Consider the following 15956-nt stretch of genomic DNA (forward strand, 5'->3'; position numbering starts at 1 on the left):
TGAATAAATTTCTGAGGGATTGTTGAAATATGAATTTAATTCATCTAAAGCTTGAAACCAATGTGAACTTTATTTTATTTTCACATTGCTAACTTATGCAATTAGGAAACAGCTAGTAAGTGAAATCCTATTTTGTTGCTGGCACAGCAGTTCTATTTTCTTTTCTGATATTCAGTAATCATTTCCTCATTTCATTGAAAAGTGTAAATTTTAAATCAGCAAATGTATGTGGAAACTTGCTAATCAGTTTCATACCAAAGATAACCAAAATTCATTTTTGAACATGATAACCTGTGATGTGCTTTTGTTAATTTCAAGTTTTTCTTTAATTTTTAATTTTTTTTAAATTTTTGATTTTTATTTTCATGCTTTCATAATTGTCTCATTTTTCTTATATTGGGCATCCCTTGAATCTTTTTCTTTTATAGTAGAAAATTGTATATGAAAAATATTTTAAATGCAGTATGATTTTATTTATTTTTAGAAGGATTAATTCAAAAGAAACCTATAAGTGATCTAAAAATACTCAAGAAGCAAGATTTTGTCAAAGAGTATAAAATAAGAAAAAGGAAGCCCAGCATTGAACATAAAGAAGTAGATTATTTCACCTCTGAAGCCATAGATTTTTGCAATTTGATCCAGAAAAAATCTCTGCAATCAGAAAATCAAAAAGATCTGATAACTGACAGTTTGAACATGTGCCAAAATTCTTTATTTCTTGAATTGCAGAACATTCAGGATTCGTTCCAAGACCGTAAATTAACACATCAGCCAAAGTTGCATGTTAAATCTTCGTTTGAATGTAACACAAACTTCATCAGTGGTCTTGCTGCTAAGAAAACTGAAGAACAAGAAAATGTCCCTAAAAAGAATCAAGTGACTGCATGCCAGTTTATCTTTCAAGAAAATGACTTTTCCCATTCAGTACCTGTTAGAAAGATTAAAAAAACAAATATTGTTTCTGATCTCTATCCTTTTATTGGGAAAAAAGATGCTACTGTGATCGACAGTTCATCCAAACCAATTACAAACTCTAATTTGATACATTCATATCCAAGAAAGAATCATCAGATCAGAAATGATGTGTATTTCCTAAGAGATACTAGAAAATTGTTTTTACCGGACCAGAATCGAAATGTAAGTAGAGAAATTTAAGATACAAAGCAATGCTAATAAAAATAGATATTTTCTGTTAATAGACTCAATTATCTTCAAGTATGAATAATGGAATTTGTCCATTAATGAACATTCATCACTAAGATTCACACACACACGCATGCACACACACATGATTGTATTTCAAGCAAAAAAAGCCTGGGGGAAAGCATAATCAAAATCATCCTATTTAAAGTTGAAGAAAAATATCATTTTTGTCTGTTTAACCATTTCCCATTTTTTAAAACACTTTTTGTTTATATAATGCTTGATATTAAATGCATCTAAAAATTCTGATTGAACAGTTTTTCATTTTTTTTTTTTTTTCATTTCTAAAATATATCTTAATTTTTATAAAAGCTGAAAATGTTAACAAAATTTAAGAATAATGAAAAAATTGAATTATATTTTTTTATTAGTCACTGCAGCTTTTTAAAAATTAAAATAGAAAAAAATTCTAATCATTAAAGGAATTCTGGAATTTGTTAATCTGTCAACTTATGGATAATCATTTCCCTTCTTCTGTCTAGCTTAGGATTCTATTTACTTATAGAGCATAAATGTTCTGAAGGATGCTGTACTTTAAATACAAATCTTTTAGTAATAAAATTTTAGCAAATTTCCCTTGGGACTGTTAATTTTAGTAATTTTTTAAATGAAAGAAATTTATAAGGACTCTTTTCAAAATATAGATTTAATTAATCAAAAAAGTTCTTTAGCAGCTGTGTTTTCTTTTGTTGCATCTTTTTGTTGCAATTTTTAAAAAATTTATTTCCAATTACCTAAGTTATTTTTGTACGTAAAAATTATATTTCTTCTTTATCATAGTAATTTAAATTATATCATAGTATTAAATTAACTTATACTCAAAATGCAGAAGAAATTCTAGCATTTTTTTACCATTCCTATGTAAATAAATATATATATATATATTTTTTAAATCTCAGAATTGATTTATAGGGTGTTTCTAGAATCATGAGAGAAACTTTATACTAGACAATATAGGAACAAGCCATTTTTATAATATGTGATTGCAAATGCAGAGACCAACTGCTACATTGGATTCATTGGGGTAGATTTAAGTATAAGAAACCAAGCAGAAAGATAAATACTGGAACAAAGCTTTAATGGAATTATTATATTATTAAAGAATATAGTTGCATAAATTACAGGTCATAGTTGGCGTGACAGATACAGTGGTGAATAAGACACTATTATCAGCAGCAGGCTTTTGCAATACTTTCATTCGGTGTTCATGTCATGTTATTCAAAAGTTCTTGCTATTCAACGTTTACACCCTTTGCATGTTGTTATTCTTGAAACTGTATTAAATCTCTGTTTTACACTTTGATACTTGCATTTATTTTATTTTATTCACAGAGAAAGAGCTTGAGATAATCCTTTGTGCTTCTGATTTCATGAACTTTTGTAAAAGTGATCTTTATTGTATGTCTGATTTGCTTTTAATATTTTTACTCTGATTTTAGTAGCACTTTTTGCCTTCCAGAGATCAATTAGATAAGTGATATTATAATACCCAGGAACCTTGGTAGCGCAGATATTATTCTGATTGGTGCATTCTCAGTGAAAGAAACATGTGAAGTTTCAGAATCTGCAGATCCTTGTCTTTAGCAAAGAATAGATAGTTGATAAATTAAAGAATAATTTATTAATTAGCTGGTAATCTTGCCAAAATTCATTAACATCTTTAAGCTATTTTTTTCTTCTCTTAATTCTGTATCTCTAACTTATATATACTTCAGTTTCAAATAGGACATTTGAAAAATTAAGGATAAAACTATTGTCTATGTTAAAATACCTTGTTGATCTTGCTTCACAAAATTTTAGCATTTTTTTTCTTTTAATGTAGGAGTTTTTACCAAGATTTAAAACTCCATTAAACTCTAACAAAACTTAGAAATTCTTTAAGAAAAAAAAAACAAAAAAAAAACAATTTTGTGCATTAGTTGCTTAATTGATAAATACGTATGAAAATATATGTTTTATCACAATGTTTAGAATTATTTTGATTGTATCTTAATTTTTAATATTCAGTAATTTTTTAGATTTTTGAATAGTTGTCACTCTTTAAAACTTTGTATTCATGAATAACATTTTTTTTTTCAGTAGTTAAAAAAGTTCTTTGGTAATGTTTGTTAAAATTTTGAAAATTTAAATGTATGCTGAAAATTTGAATGTATTTTAATTAAGAAATTATGTTTTTCGTATCTTTGTACTTTATAAAGACATATTGCATGTTTTGTTTTTGCTCCTTAGAAAAATGCATCTTTTAATCTATCTGCATTTCTTTTGGATGAATCTTCTAAAAACAAAGGCAGCAGCTGGCTTCAGTCTCTGCAGACTTCTGATGCCGAAGTTGCTCTAGAAGATGCTGCTGGAAAGAAAAGAATTCGAAATATTTTACCGTAAGTTTTTGTTAAAAACAAGTGTTATTTTATGTTATTATATTAATAAAGAAACTAGTGACATCAAAGCAATTATTGACATCTTTAAAGCATTACATCTAAAAATATTTTTGATAAAAAAAGTATTATTTAATTTAAAGTGTACCATACTTCTACTAACAGAGAATATAAACATTGTTTTTGCGGGAATTTTTATTTTTGTTGTAGATGGGCACTTCAGCTACATCAGAAAGTGATTAGAATTTTGCTCTACTGAATTAAATTGCCCCATTTCTAATCACTGACTCATCATTTTACATCTGTCTTATAATTTATTTCTTGTGTGATTTGTAGATTGGTTGTTAATGAGGGAAACAAGAATGTTATATCAGTTATTGAACTTAACACAAATTATTCTTATAGGGCGAAGAAAGTATTGTAGCCAACAAGTATTGCCACATAATTAGTCCATATTTATGTGGAAAATAATAAATCAAGAAATTAAGTTTAAATTCATTGTTTGACTTTATTTAAACGACTCTTGATAAGATTTTTGTCAAAGGTTTGTTTCAGTGTAACTTTACAAAAGACTGACATAGATTTATTGCGACTGAAGCTATTTGCTTTTGGGAAATGATAACATTTATTTTCATTAAAAGATAAGTTATAACGAGTATTATTTATAAATTATTATATTTTAAAAAGCTGAGTGAATTTTCAGCCAAATATTACCATTATTTTGATAAATAAAAATCCTTAGTTTATTGGAATTCCAAATTGCATATAAATAATGATTAAAATGCAATACTATATTTCTCTATAATAGATTACAATGATAATAATAATAATAATTGCTTTATTTTTATGTTCCTTTCAATTAATATTCAAAACTTACTGCAGTTTACTTTTGGTTTAAAAATTGCTTTATCAATGTAGATTCGAAAAAAAATGGGGCCTGCAGCAAAATAATTTATGGCATTTTGTTATATATTGTTAATTAGTGTAATAAAGAAAAGAATATATGAAAAAATATTTAAATAAATAAGAATTATTATTGAAGTTAATCATTCATTTACAGAAATAAATCTTTAATAAAAACAATTTTAAAAAGTAATTGCTTTGTAAATTTATAGAATATAATTTGTATGCAAATTATTAAATGAGATTACAATATGTTATTTTTGTCTCTCTTTTTCTCTCACTCTCTAAATCTATATATGTATATCTATTTATATATTGTTATGAAACTTGGTGTATTTTGCGATTTGTTGGTCTATGAAGAAACAAAATCAACATTCCTCAGTAACAAACGATGACTTTTATTAAACACGAATACAAAGACATACACAGACAACAACTATGCAACTGAGACGAGTGCGGTCAACATAGCATCACACTACAACAAACAGTAGTCCTCAAGTAGTTATCGGTATTAATAACAACCATAGCACACAAAGCGGCCAGCAATAATTCAGCAGCAGGAAGGAATCTTTTTGGCTACTCTCTACAGTCTCCAAACGCCTGCAATTCTCCACTGTCTCCTCACTTTAGCTATATTCAACTACCAACTCACTACTACTCGACTGGCTACTCCTTACGCAACTCAATGCTGCTTCTGCAATAAACACCAGGACTCGGCACACAGCTCAGTTCAGCAATCGCTTGGGCTACTCTCTACAGTCTCCAAACGCCTGACATTCTCCACTGTCTCCTCACTTTAGCTATATTCAACAAACAACTCACTACTACTCGACTGGCTACTCCTTACGCAACTCAATGCTGCTTCTGCAATAAACACCAGAACTCGGCACACAGCTCAGTTCAGCAATCGCTTGGGCTCCACACAACGCTGGACTATTTGGCTTTTGTTTCGTTAACCTCTCGATGACTTGTTTCACGATTCCAACACCAATTTCGACTCCCGTCTCTGGTTAAGATTCCGGTTGATGGTTGAAACCGATTCATTGCGGCTTGAAACTGCCGGCCTTTTACAGTTCCCGGGTGGTGGAGCTGCTTCTACAATAAACTAAAATAAACAATGCTGCTTCTACAATAAACACCAGGACTCGGCGTTCAGCTCAGTAGCGATCGCCTGAGCTCCACACAATGCTTGCTCTTCGCTGGACTGTTCCAACTATTCAGCGTTGACCCTTTTCATGATTCTGTACAAGACTGACTTCAGCTTGAGACTGCTGTCCTTTTATATTTTCTGGAGGTGGGCAGAGAAGGTTCTGGAACAATCAGTTATATATCGGTTCCTATTGGCTCTATAACCAAAATTCTGGAAGATTCCAGTATTATTAATATAACTATTTCGTCACCAACCCCTGAGATCGCTGATTCGGCTTCAGCATCCAACAGAGCTCACCATAAAAAGGTCTTTTCAGTGATTGAACCAATCTTGTTGGGAAGCAACATTATATATAGATAGATAGATGCAAATCTCTGTGTGTATATATATATAATATACTAGCTAGTACCCAGCGCGTTAATAATGGTTTTTACGATTAAAACTGGATATAAGTGGTGACTCATCAATTTAGAAATGAACAACATTTAAAAAAAAAAGATTGCAATATAGGAAAACAGATAAATAATTTATCCCTAAATAGCTTAAAATTCATAACTTCAAATTTACATATGAAGTGTGTTGAAACATAGTTACATATGAAGTGCATATGAAACATGTTAAATAACCTATATATAATATAAATTCCTTGTAGTTTTGTCAATTCAATGAAATCTGAATGATGAAGTGATAATTCAATGAATGCAAATATAGGATTTCCATCCCTTCTTTCCAATACTGTTCCATCTTTGCGGAGTCAACTTAATAAGGTTGATCCAAACATGAATATTCGATAAGATATGTAATAAATGATCTGCAATGTTCATTTTTTATATGTGATAATAAATATTAATTGATCCCTCATAAAAAAAAATTTCATCCAAATAATGTTTTAGAAAATTACTATGTTCTCTCCCCCCCCCCCAAAAAAAGAATAATCTCCAAATAAAGAAAATGAATATTCAATGAAACAAATGTGCTACTATCAAGGGAAAAAAGAAAAAAAAAAGAAAGGAACAAAACAAAAACTCATAAACATGCAATGATGGGATAAGGGGAAATAAGGAGAGAGAGAACTAAGATAAATTTTTGGTTGGCAGTGCGAGAAAAAAAAAAAAAAAATCAGCACACCAGATTGGATCTGCTCTGGTTACAGCTTCAGCCCCTCTAGATTTAAGGGGAGAAAATTGTTTTTTTTTTTTTTTTTTCCCTTCAAATCAACCAATCAATTGTGTACTTAGTTGCCTCTGTGTTTCTCTTGCTTATTGATGTGTTTCTTGTCTTAGTTTTAAATATTTCTTTTTTTTTTTTTGTTCTTTTCGTTGATCATTGGATTTTCAGAGTGACAAAGTAAGTAAAGAACATTGAAGTTCCAAAATAAAACAGTAAAAAAAGTAATAATAAACAATTAATGAATTGTTTTATTTTTAACTTTTAAAAATAAATTTAAAGGCTGCTGCAGTCTTAGTGAATGGACATCTTTGCTGTGTAGTCAGCATTTATTAACAATCATAGTGAGACTCCAAGCATGCAGATTTGTCTTCAGTTAATAGGTGTGAAATGTTCTCACATGATAGTCAAATTGACAATAATATGAAGGTATTTTTTTTTATTTGCAAAATCATTCAATGGTACCAGACTTTAATCTCTTCCATCCTTCAGTATATTACAGATTGTTTTTGTAGTACAATTTTTAAAAAGCTGAAAATCAACTAAGTTTGTTTAAAAGTGAATGCATTATTAATAGACTTTTATGCTAAAGATGGAGTTTGTGGTAGCTGAAAAATTTTATTTACCAATGTTTTCATATATATGTATATAGAGGAGGATTTGCTGAGCAGATGCTAAAGTTGCAAAGAATGGAAAAATCAGAAGAAGTAATTTGGGACCATAATGCATCTATGAAGAAAAAAACTGGTAATGCTGTAATTTGCAATTCAAATCTTTATTGACATTAGATTGTAAATTTTTGTGATTATATGAATTTTTGAATAATGCTGCAAATCTGAACTCTTCTCAAATAAGTTTTATTGAAAATAAATTTACTTTTAATTAATTGGAATTTACATTCTTTCAATTTTCTGTATATTTTGAGACTTCAAATGTAATTCCTCTCTACCATAAATAAATGATATTTCTGAGTAATAATTTATTGAAAATTGTTTACTTCATTATCATGTCACCTCAAAGCCTCTGACATAATTCTGCTGAATACTCATAGTCCTGCCCTACTTCATAAGTTTCATATAAATAAATGGCTGTTCATTAGTTTAAAATGAAACTGTAGGTCAATGTATACATTTCATTGCCTATATAAAAATATTGCAGATGTCTGTTATTGATATTGTCTTTGTTTTCTTTATTGAATCTCCAAACTTCCATTTAAAAAAAAATTGTCATGCGATTTTTATTCATTAAATATTTTTTTAATCTGAAGATCTTTTTGATTAAAATTTATTGTTTTGAAATTAACTGCTTATATACATACAGTTGAAATAATAAGTAAAAGAATATCTTTTTAACTGTACATTTCAATCTTAGAATGAGAGGAAAAATTTTTGAATAAGAAATATTATTAGTATGGACAAATCTGAAATATGTATTCTTATGATTTTTGCTTACACTTGCAGATTAATTTCAGATTTTTATTACACATTCTGTATTAACTGTTTTCTTTCCTTTGCTATTTGATGGAATATAAACTTGTATCTAATGTATGTATTTATTTAAAATAAATAGATATATCCTTATAATTTTTATATAATTTGATGTTTTTTTAAGTTAACATATAACTTTTCTATAATCGCTAATAATAGTACAGTAATTCAATTGAATGTTACATACAAGTATGGCCATTAAGTAATTAATTAAAGAGGAAGTAAATGATTTATATTTCTAATTCATTTAATTTCCTAACTGAAGTATGTCGACTTTTTTTTAAAATTAAAAGCAAACAATCTACAAAAAAGTTTTGTTATTTTTGTTTGATACTAAAATTCAGATGATCTGTTATTTTTACTTATTTTTTTCACAATAAATATCATTAAATAAAGTGCGTAGCATCATAAAGTCCGTAAAAACTACTTACTTTTAATGGTCCTTATATTACAGCCTTCAAAATATTCATTTTTTTCCCATCTGGATGCTTATTTTTCATTTTGGAGATTCTTAAAAAAAAATCCCTGCATTGTATCTACATGATAATATCATTGTATTTTCTTTTTGGTGTTTCAGCTTTCAGCTCTCAGTAGAATATTCTGACACTTACTGTGTATCATGAATGAATCTGGATGTCATAGCTAAAAGCCCCCCCCCCCTCAGCTTAGTAAAATATTGATTATATAGGGAAAATATATTCCTTTCATTGACTTGATTATTCATTCTTCTCCTTTTGCTTATCTAGATAGGGGAAGGAATTGTCCAAAGAAAATTTCATATATTCATGGAAATCAAATTAGTTTATTTTAACAATCATTTTGGCTTATTTTTGCTTCCCCCCCCCTCATGGTTATTTCTTTGTAGAGCATTTACTTATTATATTTCAATATTAATATTAATTAATTATTTTATAAATCAGTTTATAAAACAATTTCACTATCAAATTATGTGTTAGCTTGTGTTTCCATTTCACTTTCATTCTTTTTCTTGTATATAATATTATGATCTACTTTTTTTTCTTTTGTGCAACTCAAAATGGTTCTTTCTAATTTATTGCTAGTTACATATATGCTTATTCATTTGTTATTTCTGTAGCTTTCTGTTAGTGAATTCTGCCTGTAATGCCTTTTCAATTGCATATTTTAGGAATATGTTTGACTGTTTAAAATGTGTTTAATGAGATATTTTACCTGTTATAATTGTTGTTATAATCGTTTTTCTTTTATTTGTCTGCAAAAGCAGGAAAATCATTGTCCTTGAAGTTAACATCTGTTTCAAGTTCTTCAGACATAGTTATTGCTAATTGCTTATCTTTTCAAACTGAAACATCCAAGTGTCACATAGACAAAGAGTTGGGTGAAGTTCCTGCTGAGTTCAAGCAATCTGAAAGAGTTGTTGTGCTTCTGAAAGAAAATATTTTTAATAAATTGCACTTGAAAATTCAAAGTGTTTTTCATCTTTATCCTCCATGGTAAGATTTTTTTTAAAAATATCGATGTAAATTATTTAAATTGGCATTGCCATTTTAAAGTTTTCTTTTAATTTTCCCCACATTTTGCACTGAAAATTTATTAGAAGATACTTTCAAATTCTTTCTACCTAACTTTTAAATTGAATTATATGCGAGTTACTTTCATGAAAACTTTAAACTGACACTAATTCAGCAATTTCCTCTAAGCTAATTCAGCAATTTCCTCTAAAGTTTTAATTCAATACAGTATTTATTAAAAGTGAAGCCCTCCTAATGATTTTAATACTGAGTTCTGTATACTAATAATTCTCAAGCTGATAGTATCATTATTATATGAAATTACATTATTACTATCTTGTTCTTAGATAGTACTTATATTAGGGCTGGGCAATGACTGAATTTCATCATTGCAATATATAAGATAAATAAATTCTTTTTGTAATATTGTGACTTTATTTATTGCAACAATAAATTATAAATAAATATAGACTTTTTTAATAAACTGACTTATCAGAACTTTTCCAAATAAGAGAACTTTTTTAGTCATTAAATTTCACTAATATCTCAGTAATTTTCATTTTATATATTAAAAATATTTTTGTTTTTCCATCCTATAAAATAAGTAAAATATAATGATAATTTCAATAGATAATGTTACAATAACATTTTGTTTAATTTATGTCTTCATGTCTTAGTACATCATAATATTTTATTTCTTCAGTAATGAAAAAATTTTAAATGCTAATTAGAAGCCCTTCTTTAAAGTTAATTTAGAGAATTTCAATCCCTTCCCTTTCAACCTTCACAATACATGCATGTACATACTAAATTAAATAGTCAGATGAATCCCGAATTCGAAAATTAAGTCCAATGTCATGAAAATTTCATTTCGTATATAAATAAACTAGATTTTTTTAAATTTAAAATGTATTAAAGACAGATTTAATTTAAATATGCAACTAGAATTTTACCCCAATTTGTAGATAAAAATGGTTACATCCAAAAAGGCATAAACATAACTTAACATTTCAGAAATTGAAAAGAAATGAAAAGGTAATTCCAAAATGTGCATGAATGTTAAATATTGTTAAGTGTAAGAATATTACAATTAGTTGAAAGTTTTAGAAAACCCCTTCAATTAGCAAACAGTTAATGCATAGGCAAATAAAAGAAAAAAGCTTCTATATATATCATCATTTATATAAACTCATTGCAAACATAACCAATATTCTTACAAAATGCTTGCATTTCTGAATATTAATAGCATTTTCTGTTATTCTATCGACATTTAGATATATTGTGAAAACTGAATTATAAAATAGGAAATTAGAGTATTATAAATAATATAAAGTGTTGATATATAAAGTGTTATCTATCAAATTATGAAAAGGGCAATTATGAATTGAAAAAATGCCACTAAAAATGATATTATAAAAATAAGATATTTCAACAAAAAATATCTTAATTAGTGTAAATGAAAAAATTTTTTAGACCATTTGACATTTGCTGTCAAAAAACAGCAAATTCAAGGGGGGGGGGAATATTTTGAAATTACGAAGAAGTGTAAAATAAGTAGCAACATGTTATCCAATCATATAATCTGAAATTAAGTCCAACAAAAAAATATTTATCATTCCACCAACATACATTACCATTAACATTGCTCATTTTATTGTTGTAGAACTAGCTTCATTGCCATGTAATTGAAATGAATGGAGAAATGCTGCCAGGGCTGATTCTGTATGGTCTTGAAATCTTGAGTGCTGGGTCTAAATCAGTACTCAGTAAAATTTAAATAGTTATCAAACCATGAGTAAATGATCTATCATCTGTATTTATAATAAAGATGAATTTTAAATTTTTACATAAATCCTCTGCCTCTGAATTATATTTAACAAAATATTGTTGGGACATCAATATTTTAAATAAAAAGAAGTGCACTCCAGTTAACTAAATTAGTCACTAAAACAGACTGATTTATGAAAATCTGAATATCACTTTTCTATAAAAACACACGGATTTAGATCTTTTCATCCGCCATCTTAAAGAAAATATGCCAATCAGTGATTGGAGTTTCTCTAAGGCTGATTATTAGATACATGTGTGTATGTGTTGTTGCTCTACATGCCAGGCCATCTGACCTAGAGCTATCAAACTTGGCCCATATATACTTTGGAGGATGGAAATATGTTCCATAGAACAATTTTTAAAAATCTTAATTAGAACCAACTACCAACATATTGACTTTTGGTTTCACTATGCGAAATATGCGTCACTGAAGGTTGTGGTACAAAACTATTTCGTTATACATCAAGCTATGCATAAAATGCAGTAGTTATATTTGAATAAAAATATGTAATATTTTGTACATATTTCATCTCTTGATTTCATGTTTCTGTTTTAAAACATAATTTCGAGTTAGTTCCTTGCAGGATAATTAAATAAAAATGGATTTTTAGAAAATCAATGCAACAAGAAAATACATACTTGTGGAAAATTATGCAAAGAATGTAAAATACATTAATAATAAAAGATTGAGTAAATACCTATTAAAAATCGAAAAAAAATATTTGTGCTTATATACTCATTGGATTGTGATTCATCGTGGGCCACGCTTCGTTGTCAGGAAATCAATAAATCAATTGTTTATCTTTTAAAAATTCATATAAAAAAAATCTGTTTTTTTTTTTATATATATATATCATAAATTGGTATTACTCTACTGTAGACAATATGAAATTACTCAATATTGTGGCAACATTTGTTACTGTCTTGTCACCCTTATTTTTGTTTGTAAATTGATAAATATAAAAATTGCTATTATAGTGTTATCACTGCTATCACTTTCAGTTACCATCTTGAAAACATTATGAAAATGATAATAATAGCTAATTTAAGTTGATTTTCTTCATGCATTCTGTTTATTATTTATTTTACTTGGATATAATTGGTATTATAATAAATTTGTCATGTATGCTGTAAAATTTGATTTTGCCACTTGTTAGAAAATGATGAGAATTTGAGCTAAATAAATTTTGGAAACTGAATAAGAATTAAATATTTGATTTTTCTATTTATTACTTCCTCTGCATTTACACAATTTAAACTTGTAGGTAGGATTCCTTAATTGCAAAGCTTTGCTTTCTTATTCTTTTCTGTAAGGGGGAAAAAAATGCTTTGATGGTACTTAAAACTCATTTTATGGATTTTCCTTATTCAAAATTTGAAATAATATAAATTTGATAATTTCAATGGCATGATCTACTGATCTTCTACTAATATGTCTATGTTTTTCTCCATAAAGTTTTCATTTATTTCCTCAGCTTTGTTTTTTCAAGGAATCAAAGAGTCGCCTTGGCAATTATTTCTTGAAGTACATTTCAAAATTCTTCATGTGGCCATTCTGTTGCACTTAATTATATTGCTGCTCAGGACACCTTTCTGAAACTTTTTATTTCCTTTTGATCGAGAACTAGATAAACATAACTTAAAAATCTCTACTTTGTTAGTTGAAAAAGTGTGTTAAAATGTTTTTTTATTAAATTTATTATTTTTTATAACAATCTATTGCATTATTCTAATTTTATTAATATCGCAATGTTTTCCAGGTTTTTTCATTGCTTTGGATTAACATTTCATTTAAAAATAAAACACTATATTGGAAACTAATTAATTATTCCTACATGGCAAGAGTAAATTTCCGACAACTAAATTACTTTTAAACAGCAAAATAAATTGAAGTTCCAAATTAACTGTTTAAGTAAGTTGCATGAAACTTTAAAGTAAAAAGCATTATGCCTTATACTATAGAATATTCTCACAGATTTAGTATTATGATTGTAATAATGTGTTTTGATAAAAATCCTGCAGTCCACACTTCACCTAATTAAAGAATTTTCTTTACTTCTCATTGATATTTTATGAATGATTTGTATTTCAGGCAAGCATTGTACCTTCCACAGGTATCTTGTTCACTTATTCTCTCTGCCAAATTCATTGATTTGAATTCCATTGAAGATAATCTGATACAAGACAAAATTTCATACAATCATCCAAGTAAGTATGATATTAAGAATATTTAAGTATATCATTTAAATATTTAGCATATTTAATTATATTGCTATGAAGGAACATGCAAGGAATCTTAGCAATTCATTCATGCAAGGAATCCTAGAGTGCAATTTAGTGATAAACTGAATTAATTATTTTGAAATTCATAGAAAGAATTCAAATTCAAGAATTGAAAACTTGCTTACAATTATTTAGAGTCAGAATTTATAAATTTGATCAATGAATACATAATCAGATTTTTTAAAAAAGTATTTAGAATGTAATTAACAAATAATTGACAAATTAGCCAAAATAGCAGTTGAAATTAAAACCACATATAAGCAGATTAACAGTTCTATGCTCTACCAGCTGAGCTACAGGGACTGTGGGTAAAATTTCGATATGTTCATCTGTTTCTTTTAAAATTACAGTATCTCTCTTGGATCAGTTTGGGTTAATAACTTTCTGTTTGGAACATGTTATGGGTATTTTATAAATATCTTGCTTCTCAAGAGGAAAGCCATTCTATTTACAACTGACTTCTTTTTCATTTTGTTTCTCCTGATCACAACATAGTTTCATACATATTATATGAACAATATTTTTTTTTTTTTTTTTTTTTTTTTTGTTTTCATCATTTCAGAAAGTATCAAATATTACACTGACAGAAACTAAATTGAGTATTATACAATCTATCTGATAGATTGTGTAATATTTGACAGGAATCAAACTATCTTAGGAGTTTTCTGAAAGTTTGTCTTTTCAGATAGGTATATGGACTCGTACCACATTTTAGGTGCACAGAACATCTTTGAAAGTTTAGAGTTGTAACATCAACAACATAAAGACTGTAGTTTTTATTCTGATCTTCCCGGATTCGTAGTATGACAGTTCTACAAATAATCTTCTGAAATACCATACATTACATCAAGAAGAAGGAAAACAATGTTTTGGCCTCTAGTCCATGCAATAGAAAGGTGTAAAAGGTAATAAAGGTAAAGGCGTTATTCTGCTTAACAGTATTCTAAGCAAGTTTTACACCTTTATAGCAACTGGCAAGATTTCATCCTAGTTTTCCTGTACTGTATCAACATACTTAGACAACATATCGACCTGAATCTTATTAAAGTGCTTCATCAATCTGTTTGTGTTATGATAATAAATTACTACCATATTATAATTGATATTGCACAGTTTTATGAGAACTGTAACTAGCCTGAGCAAGAAAACAGTCTCAAGATCTTTGACTAATACTCAAGGAGCTCCATATATGAGAAGAATTTTCTTCAACTTCACTGCTTCTGTTTCAGCTGTTGTTTAGGCTGCATAGCAATTTAACATGTCCATGGCAGATAATCTATATTTAAAATAATTATTTGTTCGCCTGAGTGGATTTTGGAAATTGTTCAAGAAAATCGATCCTAATGCGATGGAAAAGGGCTAAAACCAAGTGAATAGAAAGTAAAAGTTCTGAAAGTCTTTTGGGAATGAATTTTCTTTGATGACAATCTTGGTAATGCATAGCATATGGGAATATGTCTCATACATTTTTGGTCTTGTGAATTCTATCATATGTTTTTGCGAGCCAAGATATCTGGCTGTTAAATTGTCTATTTAAAAGTTGTTGGGTTTGATTTGCAACCTCTTTTTCCTTGTTGGATCAAAATTATTTTCACATAGAATTCTGTGTTAATTCAAATTCCTTCTTAATCATAAATAAGGTAGTAAGCTCAAGAATTACTTTTGAAAGGTCTGGGTCTTTCTTTTATTCAAGAGTAACGTCAATATCCATAATAATGGCTGGAATCGATGCCTCAGTTTAATCTTTAGCGGATTTCTAAATAGTGTGTCCGAATGTTTATGTTTCTTACCCATTTTGCATGTGATGGAAAAATGTTTTAGAAGCCGAAGTGCCCATCTGGCAGGCTTTTCTGAAGGCCAGCCAGCAAACTGAATATCTGTCATAACAAAAATGTTTCCCAAACAGATATAGCCAGGATTGTTACGTCCTCAGGAGATCCGTCTGAAAAACGAGAAAATGCAGGGAAATTTTAAAACCAATTTTGAACTTTTTATTCCCAGTTGTTTTCCCTGGAAAAGTGCAGGGAATTTCAAGTTTCTTATATTTTTCCCCCTCATCTAAAAAATG

General features: G+C 28.2%; 1 protein-coding gene across 2 annotated transcripts in view; it reads left to right on the plus strand.

Moving 5' to 3' along the window:
• Nucleotides 1-15956, plus strand: part of LOC129979368 (uncharacterized) — a 43558-nt gene that overhangs the window by 7138 nt on the left and 20464 nt on the right. Inside the window, exons 3-7 of one of the 2 annotated variants that reach the window (XM_056090707.1) lie at nt 485-1137; nt 3433-3581; nt 7451-7545; nt 9526-9757; nt 13698-13813. In XM_056090707.1, coding sequence (XP_055946682.1) covers nt 485-1137; nt 3433-3581; nt 7451-7545; nt 9526-9757; nt 13698-13813 — 1245 coding nt within the window. The remainder of the gene's footprint in view (nt 1-484; nt 1138-3432; nt 3582-7450; nt 7546-9525; nt 9758-13697; nt 13814-15956) is intronic. The other variant, XM_056090709.1, reaches the window with a different exon arrangement.

The sequence above is a fragment of the Argiope bruennichi genome, chromosome 1, assembly GCF_947563725.1.
Source record: "Argiope bruennichi chromosome 1, qqArgBrue1.1, whole genome shotgun sequence".
In the NCBI taxonomy this organism is placed as follows: domain Eukaryota; kingdom Metazoa; phylum Arthropoda; class Arachnida; order Araneae; family Araneidae; genus Argiope; species Argiope bruennichi.